The following is a 12,371-nucleotide window of genomic DNA, read 5'->3' as shown; positions in this document are numbered from 1 at the left end:
ACGACCAATGAGCTGGCTTGTTATTTTAAAATATTAGTTTTGAGATTGAGAGGTTTAGTACAAAAGAATCCAGTTTGTTTCAGTTAATTTATCTAGAGTTCTCTCCTCACACAGTGACGCGGAGCTCTGAATAAAGGATCGGGAGACATAATAACGAATAAAAGGTTAGCTGAGCACTAGTTACTATAAGAACTCTACTAGGTATTAAAGCTGTAAGTAATTCACCTGACCTCGGAGGAAAGGAAAAGAAAAAACTCCCAATCGAAAAGCACAACAGGAAAAAAAAGAAAATCTCTTGGGGTCCAAGTGCCAGTGGCTGCCCACCCCCAGCTTTCGAAAGCTTATGCAGTGATTTATAACATTAGTGTCGTCAGTAGAAGCTAATATTAATAATAAAAGAAAGAAGCGAAGCCTATTGGGCACGGCGGCCAAAAGGGTCAACTTTCAGATTCGAGGCTACACTCGTTGACATGGCGCTTCAGTTTCAATTTCCATAAAGGCTCTTAGGTTGTACCTTTTACACAAATACACTTCCTACCCTGTGTCTACACATATGAATAAGTAATTGGGGATTTGTGACTAATTTAGGCTGTCTGCAACAGCAATAAATGCTATAAGGGGGCAACTAGTGCCACAACAGTTAGATCTGGCATGTTGTAATTAGAAGGTTTCAGTGTAGTACCCTTGAGTTACTTACAGTTACATTTATTCATTTAGCTGATGCTTTTCTCCAGAGTGACTTAAAGTGTTAGTCTACCTACCATTATTTATGCATTTGTACGGCTGGTTTATTTTACTGGTCCAAGTTACAATAAGTACTTTGCTCAAGGGCACTATAGCCAGAGGTGGGGATCAAACCTGTAATATTTGGATCTAAAGGAAGTAGCTCTAACCACTATGCTACCAGCTGTCCCCTTAACCTGCATTGATGCTGTGGATATTCCCCAGCTGTATAAATGCATAAATCATTGTAAGTAAATTATAATAAAGAGGTAAATCACTGCATTCTAAGTCACCTTAGAGTTCAGATTTTTAAAAAGTAGAAACGTGGCATGGGCTTTCCGCCGAGACTTTAATTGTGTATTTTTGAATGTAGACCGATGAGAAAACTGAGGTTGTATTAAAATGCTTAATCAGGGGAGATGTGGGGAAACTGTAATTGCGGTAGTAATTGTAGGAATAGGCAGGTGGCACAAAGAGAATGCAAATACGATTTGCATTGTAACGTTGAAGCGAGTTACTTTGACTTAACCAAAGGCGCTGAAATGAACAATGAAGGTAAAAGTGCGTTGATCTTGGTCACTGTCTGTTATTATGTTCTGGGGAACAGAGAGGAAGCTCATTAAAACACTTGTGAGAGGAATTTACGCCTCAAACCATCACGACGCTTACTGTCGCGGGACATTTTTCCTCTCCTCAAGGGCGGTGGACTCAGACCCTCGGCACACTCTGCATTGTGGTAATTATGTACCCATGAGAAACGGTAACCTCGGTGTTAAAGCTGCTGCCTTTGGGCCTGAAGGTTGCTGGTTCATATCTCTTCTACTGCTGCCGTGCCCTTGAGCAAGGTATCGACCCTAAAATGCTCCAGTAAAAATTGCCTACCTGTATAAATAGGTAAAACACTGTTAAGTATTAGCAGTAGTAAGTGGCTTCACATTACAAGCTCCTTTGGAGAAAAGTTTCAGGTAAATGTGTCCAGTCCTTGGATTCATTCCATTCCATGAGACATCTGTGTTCCCTTCACCATCACACCTTTTTATTTGTTATTTCATCCTTCCTTTTGATTATACTTGCAAGCCGCTTAGTGGTAGTCATTTGCATTCCTTTATTTTATCTTTTTCTTTTTTTTTTTTTTTTTGGCAGGTCGTCCTCAGGCTTTATCCATTACCTATGTGCAGCTTAGTGGATGGAGATTAATTTTCCATCTTTTGTGAATAACTCTTCAGGAAATCAATGAGGGGCTGAGTCAAACGTGTTGATGACTGATCAGAGAGGAATTAATTCACTGTCACGGACAGAGCCAAGCATGGTCATGGGACCCTGTGAGAGAACATCAGATCTCTGAGAGACATTTAAAAAATGATGATGTTGACGATGACGATTATTATTATTATTATTAGAATACTCAGCTTTCCAGGAGATGTTTTGTGGATCTAAATAATTGTAACACTTCATTTACATACTAAACTTTGTTGTGCATTGTCTAATAGAAGCTCTGGTAACTATAAGACAAGAAAACCTAACTGCAAGGAGATTTTTTATTTATTTTTTTTAATTAATTAAATAAAAATATGGAATTTATTGCAAATTGATAGCCAGGCATTCACTCCATTGATCCAGCCGTGGCATAAAATAGAATATGTTCAACATCTTTTTTCATTTGACAGCCGTGTCTTATATTAATATCTGTCATTAGAGGATTAGGGACAGGGTTTGAAGGTAGACCCATCTCCTTACTAACGTGACCCACATTTACCATGCTAATCAGGGTTTGTGTGTGCGTTTTAGTGTGTTTTGGGGGATTTTGCTCTAATGAGCCATCTGGTCCAAAGTCAGATGACACGGTTGCTCATTCTGTGGCTTTTAGTAAAAGAGTCATATTCTAACAGGGCCCTTCCTGATGTTGTCAAGGCCCTGTGTGCAGTTCGGGATAATAATAACTCCTTGCAGGATACAATAGGGGCGGAGCCTACATGTGGAAACGGTTGCATCAGGCTGGCACAAATTCACTACTCTACTACAGCTGCAATGGAAAAAACAGCTCCTCGCTCCGTGAATTTAATAAATACAGAGACCCCATGGGCTGGCACAGCCTGTAAAGGTTTTCATTATATTGATATTGTTCTTACCCGATGATGTTGCCCAGAGCGAAATTCATAGAGGGGTGCATTCAATGCAAAAACAACTGATATCCTCTGGCTTCATTTGTAACATAATTTGTTATCGTTTTTCGTGTGATCGTGGTCTCGGAGCCTTCAGCAACAAAAGGTGCGTTCAGCATCTCGCAGGCTCTCATTCCCACCCCCCTGGTGGATTCTGCCTCCCTCACCTGTGCAGACCTCCATGACAGAGGATGCGCAGCCAAAGCAGCAGAGCCCTAGAAGATGGCAGGAGGGACGTAGAGTTTAAATCATCCTCTGACCTGGAATGCAGCTTTCCCCACCATCCCTGGCAATTTTCATTACACAGTTTGTTTACCATAGGACAAAATGCAATTTGCATTTATATAAGCTTTTTCATTAGGCCGGCGTCTCGAAGCACAATGAAAACATCAAGAAGTGAGCGGAAACGCTGCAGCCAATTTGAAGTGGGAGACCAGACAGCTTTTTTTTTCCTCCCTTCTTGCTTTATCAATTTAGTTATGTGCTATCTCATTGAACAAAATGTTTATTGCATTATTTATTTATTCAGCCCAGTACAAACTAAATGATTCCTTTTGCAAAGCCTTAAGTGGAGGAATAAGAAGGAATTAGTGGATGTCTGCTATGGCCGCCTTTAAAGCCTGCCCTTTTTATATCCCCTTTACCATGCATTTAGTGAGAAAGGATGGATATCCTTCTACCGATAGAAAACCAAAGGATGCACATCCACAAGGTGTGCCAGCCAACTGGATATGATGATATTTCCTCCAGTGGGATATTGCTCAGGTCCTTCCCTGAATCCTTTGCAGTGCAAAGTGTGTTCTGGCCACGCAGTCCCCAAAAAACCATGAATTCCTTCACCTGTCCAGCTGCGGTGGCAAACTAGTTGACACGGGCTTATATTCAATGTCTGTTGAGAGTGGTGGTGTCTGCTTGAGATCTGACCACCGGAAATCTTCTCGCGCCATTAAATTGAATTAAGAACCTGAAGCCATGTTTGTTGAATATGAGACTGTTCATAAAATATGAAAGTATTGTGCTCTGATTTCCTGACTGGCCAGGTTTTAAGACATGGTTGAAGCATCATCAGACCTGGTGACAATATGTCAATCATGTCACCTGACACACTGTCCGCAATTTCCAGGTGATTAAGCTGACTTTTGAAGATTTTGACCTGGAACGGGGCTACGACACGCTCACGGTTGGTGACGGCGCATCCGTGGGCGATCAGAAGACTGTCTTTCATGTGTAAGTGTCTCTTCACCTTTCACGCCGACCTCTAGGCACAGCGGCACATGGCGGAAATTGCCGTGCGTTACATTGTCAATGACTCCAGCTCTCAATGTTAAAACAAGATCACTTCCCTGTAATGCACTGCATATTGATGCTTGTAATGACGCTTGGAATACCAGATGCTCAATAATGTTTCACAGAGCATAGTTATTAATTGTGCAGAAATTTACGGTGTTCATAAAGTTTTATGGATCGATTTTTATGCATGCTCCTTCCTTGGGTGGTCGGTTGTGATCCCGAAATGCACTGTAGCCCGGCCAGGCTAACGTCAAAACCCTAAATTGCTTCATCTGTCCAGCTACGCCGCTTGATACACATAAACGACTCTGGATTCGGGCCTGCTGCAAAAGGAACAGGACGATTCTGAGTTCTGAGCTGTGCAGGAAATGCCTTTGACTAAGGTTTGCAGCAGGTTTTACATGAGTAAGATCATTAGCCTGGTTTTGTCCTGTTTCAGGCTGTCTGGGACCACCACGCCAGACCTGGTGGTTAGCACAAGCCATCAGATGTGGCTGAACTTCAAAACCGACGACACCAGTGGCTCCCTGGGTTTCAAGGTGTCCTTTGAAGGTATGGACCTAAAGTTCACGATCCCGTGAATGATCACTCCAAAATCGCATGCTTTCTCTGCAAGTAAAAAAATACAATGGCTTGTCTTCTTGCAAACAACCTGATTACCAATTTTTGAAGATAATTTTTTCTGATTAATTGCATTTTCTTCACTGTCCGTAGCTAAACGAATGCAAGCTGTGTTTTTGGAGCCAGCTGATAGGTGTCAGTAAAATGCACCCAAACAGAACAGAAGTGTGGGACCACCTTAATTCAGCAATCTTCTGCAGTGTTCACACCTTGTTCCTGGTTTTCCTCAGTCTTGGTCATTAATAATAAGATGGGAATGCTATGCTCATATTTATGTCATAAATCAAAGCCATGTGACTTTAAGTGGGCGTTTATTGCGATGTAGTTTTGTTTTCAATGTTTTTACAAAGCTCAAAACTGATAAAAACTTTAAAAGATAAAATGTTAATTTTTATTTTTTTTTTTTAAAATTTATTATGCATTGGACTTCTTTCAAACGTAACCGATAAACAAACTGATGGATTTCTGTATTATCAGCAGTTTTTTGACCGTGATGTGGTGTTAGTATTGACTTGAGATTTATGAACAAAAGAAGTTACAAACTGACATATGGTTCCAGTTGTGTTCTCAGAGGAGCTGGTATTATCATAAATGGAGCTGCAGTCTTAGATAAGGATTTCCCCCCGTGAAATGTTGGAACGGATCACCTTTCCATGGTGCTTACACGTTTATTCATTTATTTATTTGGTCTGAAGAGCTTTTGCAACAAGGTTTCTTCGACCCTCTCAGGATTAAATGGGCTCAGTGACCAATAAAAAAACGCCCATTAAAGGTTCCTACCGAATGAAAAACTCATTTGGATGAAGTCTTAATTCTGTTAGGTGCTGATAGTTGTCTGTAATGACTCTGCCCGGGAGAAGATATCCCAGTTCCTTTCTTCGACTCCTGATGTAATCCAAGTGTCGTAAAGGCCGCGCGGCGAACATGGCAGACAGCAGGGTTCCTTGTCACCAGGCAATGTCCGAGGATGCTCCTGTCCTGTTCTTCATTTTCCAGCCGCTGATGTGAAATCGAAGAAGCGAGGTTGCAGATGGTATGAACCTTATGGAGTACTTACAGCGGTACATAGCTCATTAAATTCTTGCTCTTAGTGACGTTTGTTCTTTTAAAGTATTTGATATGTGTATTTTGGTGAAAAACATATACATATATAATAGATCTTAATAATAAATTATGGGCATCCTACCCATGTAGCTCAGTTAATATTTTATATACTGTTTTTAAATTAAATTGGATGACTGTAGTCGTTTCATACAGTGGTGAACAGTGTTTAATGAAAGCACTTCTGCTTTAATTGTGGATCATGCTGAATGGTTCACGTCCCTAAGTCAATAATAGCCCAATTAGAAGCTATTGTAATGATCTAAATGAAGTCACGGAGAAGGTCAAAGGCTAAGGATTGACCAAAGCACGCTTCGTTCCCACTTTACTGTCGTCACAGAGGTCCTCACTGTGTCCTTTGCACAGCTGTGCAGTTTGAGAGCGCGTACGGGAGGCAAGAAAATGTCCATTTCCACAGCTTTGAGTGCGACTCGTGCTCCTCGTCTCTTTCTCAGTGAAAGAGTCCGGTTCTCCCCACCTTTTTTACCCATGCTGAGTTGGAGCTTTTAAGGACCTGCAGTGTACAGCTGGTGTGTGAACATGTGTAATATATATACCCTCCGTGGAACCGCAGGAGTGCACTGATAGAGGAAGCAAAGGCAAATTCCCCATTACTGCTGTGTAATGTGGTCTCTTTATTGGTGAAGCTGTGCATTCATCAGGCTTACTGCTCCTTAGCCAAAGTGCCTCTACCTTGGACCTCTCAAATACCTCCCGGAAAGTGAAGAGTTAACATTTTCTGCTACATCTTCTTAATATTCACCAGTGGTTCTACTGGTAGTAGTGCCAGTTATTATGGTCATACCATATTTCACTCAGTATAATGACCCCAGGTATCGTACTTCTGTTGCTTACATTTTTCTTCCCATTTTATACTAGCATGCTATAAATGATACCTACATAATTCTTGTGGTTTTTTATCATTAGCAGACCATTTGAATGCACCACAGTGGAAAGGATGTGGATTTATGTGCTCTTTAACCCCTCTTGCTCAAAACTTCTGATGAGGGCGGTAGAGCATAGAGTTCCAGAGAAACACGAAGTAAATAAATCATGTGAATATTAAGTGGTGAGATGACAGTTGGGTGAGACGGTGTCTCTGTGGGTGTGTCTGAGTGAGTGTGTGTGTGGTGGGGGGGTGTTGTGCAGGCCACAGAGCCGTGGCTGTGATGAAGCCATGTTCATGCTATACCTTTTCGAAATGTTTTAACATCCCTTGGGAGTTAAGCATTAGTACTATGCATGACCATTTAATGATCACGTTAGATATGACATGATCATGGGTCAAAGTAAAAAAAAAAAAAAAAGGTAGCAGATTGTTTAACTCTATAAATTCTTGGTGCAACAGCGATCAAATAAATATTTTATTTTTTAATTTTTTTACAAGACCCGTGACAACAGCAGTAGGCTCTGTATTTCTCTGGAACTCAGCAATGAAATGTACTTTCTGCTCTGTGCTTTCAATGTTTTTAAGAGCAAGAGCAATAGAAGGATGTGGGTTAGAGGGAAAAGGAATGAGCGAGAGGATGAGAGAGAGAAAGGGCAGAAGTGGTCCAAGTCGTGTTTTACGTGTGTTGCTTCCATCCAGGGACATAAAACACGGCCCATTTGGTGCAGTCGGTTTGTTTGCTGGTTGTGACTCACTGGAATCAGAGCTGTCCCTCTTTGCACCCGCTCCGCCTGGAAGCGGCTCACTGCCGATCTGCTCCCTGGTGGCTGTGACGTCAACGTGACGTTGTGCCTCCGTGTATCAGCTGCGCCTCTCTCCGGCCGTCTACCGGAGCCCGTTTCATCTCACCGATGGCGACTACAAACAAGACTTGACGTGCTGTGGTGCACTGAGATGCACACAGAAGGAAGATGCAAAAATAAAAAAGAAGCAATTTTGGGAGTAAATTTGGTGATCAGTCTGTGTTTGTTTTATCTGGGCCTTTCCTGATACAACCTGAAAACAAAACAAAACAAACAAAAAAAAAAAAGAAAAAAAATTCTATTTCTGACGAGAGCTGAGGTTAGTGAGGGTGACAGGAAATTGACAACATTTTAGCACTGAAAGTCCCAAGCCACCAGTTTGACATTTTTGACACTTACATTTCTGAGTTAATGAATTTGAAGAAAAATATGTGATAATCCCTCTGTGGCTATTTATAAACATTGTCAATTCAGGTTTTCTTAATATGTGTGTTTTTTTTTTTTTTTAAAAAAAAAAACCTTTACGTGACAGCAATTCTGAAATCTTACTAGGATGTCAGTTTTTTTTTTGCTTGTCAGTGAAATGGGAGGTGAGGGACCAAGGTTAACTGAGAAGGAAAAGGAACTAAATCTAAAAAAAAAAAAGCAAAGTTAAAGCTTAATCCCACCACTAACACCATTTCCTTTGCTAGCGTCTAGTAAAAGACAAGGAGATGGACTGTCCATGTTGGCTTCACTTTTTTATTTATTCTACTTGAGTTGTAGACTGAGGGGCTGGAATTACTGCCTCTTGACATCCCCCAAATAATAAAGATAAGAAATAATATCCCGAGCCACAAGCGAGACTGTAAAGTAACAAGGTCACTACAGTGTCCTAGTCATAGCCAGGTGTGCTCTTTTGAAGGAATGTTCCGAAAATCCAATAAATAAGAAGATATGATTTTATCAAGGAGTTACAGCTGCAGAGCGTATGACAGGGAATGATGGAGATGAGAGCTGGACTTGCAGACTGAACTTCATGCTAACACTCTTGTAACTGTAGATAGCGTGAGTGAAAAGAAGTAGAAAGTATATGAAGTATCTGATGTCAAGAAGCAAGAGGCAATAAAAGCTTCCCTTTTCTTAGCACCACAGGAGCATAATTAACTATATTTTTTTAACTCTGCACTAAATTTAGTTAACTTTTTAATCATTTTCTTTCCTAAAAAAGCTTTTTCCCGAAGAAAAACGTTCTATTCTATTCAAAATTCAAAACTAGGGTCTTGCTGGTTTTTTTTTTTTTTCTTTTTGTAATTAATATCCTTAAAATTTCGACCACTCAGAAGTGATGGGTGTGGGAGTGGCAGAGGCAGAATTCTGCTGCTAATTGATATCCCAGCACAAAGCGGCGGCCAGCCGTTGCACTCCGCAATTACCTTGTGCCTTAATAGTTCAATTTGGCAGGTGTAATTACACCACCCGTTAGGTTTCCCGCCAGCTTTGATGTGTACTTCCTCCTTAATGTGAAAAGGCCCACACTGCTTTGCACTGTGTGTGCTTGAATGTCACAGCAAAATCACAGAGGGGAAAAAAATATGGTGGTTCCAGTATAACTGCATTCATCTTTTTTTCTTTCTTTTTTTTAAAAAAAAAAAAAAGATTTTTATTACAAGTCCTTAAGATAGCGTTTTATGTAAGAGATAGATGGAAAAGTGATAGGTGGTGGTCTGGCAAGGATTAAAGAGTTCCAGAGTAAATAATAGGCCGGCTGCCCCAGAAAGGACAGTTACAGAAAATAAACCACCTTAACACACTCTGCCCCTGCTTGAGAAGAACTCTGGGTTTGCTTTCATCTGTGAAATGCAGGACTTAGCTGCCGAACTTTTATTCTGGGGGTCTCTGACCTGCTGTGGGTAGTGTTTGCAAAATGACTGCCTTGACTGTAGGCCGGAGGCTTGTTAGGTCTTCTCTCGAACCTTGACCTGTAGAGAACACTGTGGTGGAGACAACTGTGGATTTACAGACTAGTTATTGATAGTCACTTTTGGTCCTGTTTTCTTCCACTTATTTCTTTAGCTAATGTGAGTCTAGATGGATGCCTGCTTTCCACCTATTCGAGATGCCAAGCACTGAATAAATGGCAAAAAGCAGTGGTATATTCCTGCATATTTGCATATCTTTAGCTGATTTACCACATTTCTGAGCAAGATGTCTGATGTCACATCACTTGATAAAGAAATTCTGCTCGGTAAACATGTAGTAGCAACTTTTTCCTTCCTCTTCGGCTTCATCGCTGCACTTCTGTAGTCCTTCTCTGGTAGTCCCTACTCTTTTCTGTATCCTCTGCCAATACCTCAACGTCTGTTTCTAACCGGTGAAAACTGATGTTTTTCCCCCACACTCCCCTAGAAATCGAACAAGGTAGCTGTGGAGACCCTGGAATCCCTGCCTACGGCAAGCGAGAAGGATCGGGCTTCCGGCACGGTGACCGACTACATTTTGAATGCCTGCCGGCATTTGAGCTGGTGGGGAAGAAGAACATCACGTGTCAGAAGAACAACCAGTGGTCGGCCAAGAAACCCAGCTGCGTGTGTGAGTGAGGCTGTCGTTCTCACCCAGTAGCCTGCATGGTCACCATGGCAAGATATTGAAGCCGAAGCATCTTGTTTTGTATTTTGTGTTCTACCACAAATTCAGCCCAGTGAATCTGTCTGCTCCTTGGAAAGCATGTTGTTGACACAAACCTAAGTTGAAAAGAAGCAATAATGATGTGTTAACTTTTTTTAATGTCTCTCTCCTACCTACTGTGTGACTTCTTACAACCTATCATTACTTTCTTCACCTCTGCAGGGTCTTCCTCTCTGTTACTGTGTTTCTCAGCCATTTGCCCCTTCTGTTCCCTTGTTCATTATTAGGCGACCTTTCAGACTGTTTAAAAGCCACTTTCAGGCACAGCTCCTAATTGTTGGCCAAGGTTCAACTCTAAAAGGAATGTCAACCAGTCATCCTTCCTTGCCTTGAGTCCTTATGAGTGAACTGTAACCTTACCAGCCATCTTTCCTAACAAACTACTCGGAAACAGAGGTGCCTTCTTTTTGGTGCCAGCATTAAAGAGGTGGTGAATGCTTGGTTATTTAACGTGTCTCCTCAGTCTAAAATTAGATGAAGGCATATTGATTCCCCCTGGGTGCCGAGGCCGCCTGGCAAATACAATTCTTAAACACTTGTATTGATTGCCGAAAAGTGGTCCATTGCTTTGCTCCAAATCCGCTTCGCTCCTTTATGAGCTCTGCAATGGGCATGCTCTGTCTTCGCCGAGACGTCCTTCAGTGACCCCCACCTCCAACATCTATTCCTCTGCACCCTTATCTGCCCCTCCCCCCACATCTGACATTCCATTAATGTCTCCAGGGTTTATTCCATGTTCCTGTCTTGCTGCTATGGCAGAGCAAGACTGAGTCTATTGTCATAAAAACCCCAAACCCTGAGAATGACAGCTTGTTCCTTACTGGTTGGGTGAGCTGGACATCTTAGTTCTGTTGTCTTTCTGATGACTGCTGTATTATTTTTAAAAAGAAAAAAATGGCATGCAGTGTACACTCAGCCTTTTCCTGCTTGGTTTGCCTCACTTTTCATAATGAATTACAGAGACCTGTTGTTCCACACATAAAAATTTGCACTACCCTGACATTTAAAGGTCTATAAAAGGGTCCGTATTGTGGGCTTTATGAACCACGAGTAGCTCAGACTGGTTGAGAAAGCACTTAATTAAAAGCTACTTCATTAAAAAAAAAAAAAAAACTTCACTAACCCACAAGTCAATAGCAAAGCACAATTGAGTACACAGTTAAACGTTCCACCGCCATAGCTTTTGTCCAATTCCCAAAGAAAAACAGCAGAGGTCAGACTCCTGACACACCGAGAACAATGAGCGCCACTACAAAGACCAAGACGATTGCCTCCTCAAAGCGTCAAGAAGGTTGTAAAAGCAGATTCCACTTAGCGTAAATTGTGCAGATTCCAACTGCTTAACGTCAGTCGTTGAATTGTTTGAGCTCAGCCAGAGAAGAGAAATGGTGGTTTTGAAAGCTAAAGGTGCACATTGATGTATTTAGTCCATCGTGGATTCAGCGTGGTCGCTATTCCTGATCTGTCACTGGTAATGAAGAATATTTTTCACGCGGTACTGCTGGGGTCACGACATGCCGGGGGAGTGGTGATTTGCTTCGCGACACCGAAGTCTGAATAAAAATGCACCCATTGGGGTGACTGGTAGTGTAGCGGTTAGAGTGGCTGTCTTTACTCTCAAGAGTTGAAGGTTTGAATCCCACCTCTAGCTGTAGTACCCTCGAGCAAGGTACTTACCCTAAATTGCTGCAGTAAGAATTACCCAGCTGTTCAAATACATAAATAAGTGTAGGTAGCTAAACATTGTTCCTCGCTTTTCTGAAAAGCATCAAATAAATGAATGTTTAAATATAATCATAGCTCATCTTGTCTGCGACTCATCAGTGGGACATGCCAGACCTCCTCAATTCCCATCTCCTGACTGTAGCTTGTACTTTCCCTAGCTTGAGGGGAGCAGAAGGGGTGCGTGTGACCGCAGTGGTCCGATACCGCATTCCTGCAGTGTTCCTGGGCCTCTCCTCCTTGTTACGCTGGTGATGAATGTGGAAAGCAGGTCTCGGAGTCGGAGCAACGTGCAGAAAATAAGCAGACGAGGAGTAAAAAGGAGGAGGAGGGTGATTTATGGTTAGCCTCAGGTGCGAGGTGGCAAGTTGAAATGGCAGAAAGGGAAGAAAA

General features: G+C 41.8%; 1 protein-coding gene across 2 annotated transcripts in view; it reads left to right on the top strand.

The window, feature by feature from the left end:
• Positions 1–12,371, top strand: part of csmd2 (CUB and Sushi multiple domains 2) — a 246,732-nt gene that overhangs the window by 141,833 nt on the left and 92,528 nt on the right. For both annotated transcript variants that reach the window (XM_029248162.1, XM_029248161.1), the window contains exons 11-13: positions 4,009–4,112; positions 4,615–4,727; positions 9,978–10,160. In XM_029248162.1, coding sequence (XP_029103995.1) covers positions 4,009–4,112; positions 4,615–4,727; positions 9,978–10,160 — 400 coding nt within the window. The remainder of the gene's footprint in view (positions 1–4,008; positions 4,113–4,614; positions 4,728–9,977; positions 10,161–12,371) is intronic.

The sequence above is a fragment of the Scleropages formosus genome, chromosome 23 (assembly GCF_900964775.1).
Source record: "Scleropages formosus chromosome 23, fSclFor1.1, whole genome shotgun sequence".
In the NCBI taxonomy this organism is placed as follows: domain Eukaryota; kingdom Metazoa; phylum Chordata; class Actinopteri; order Osteoglossiformes; family Osteoglossidae; genus Scleropages; species Scleropages formosus.
Note: the sequence above shows the minus strand (reverse complement) of the source record. Positions and strands in the feature narration are given on the sequence as shown.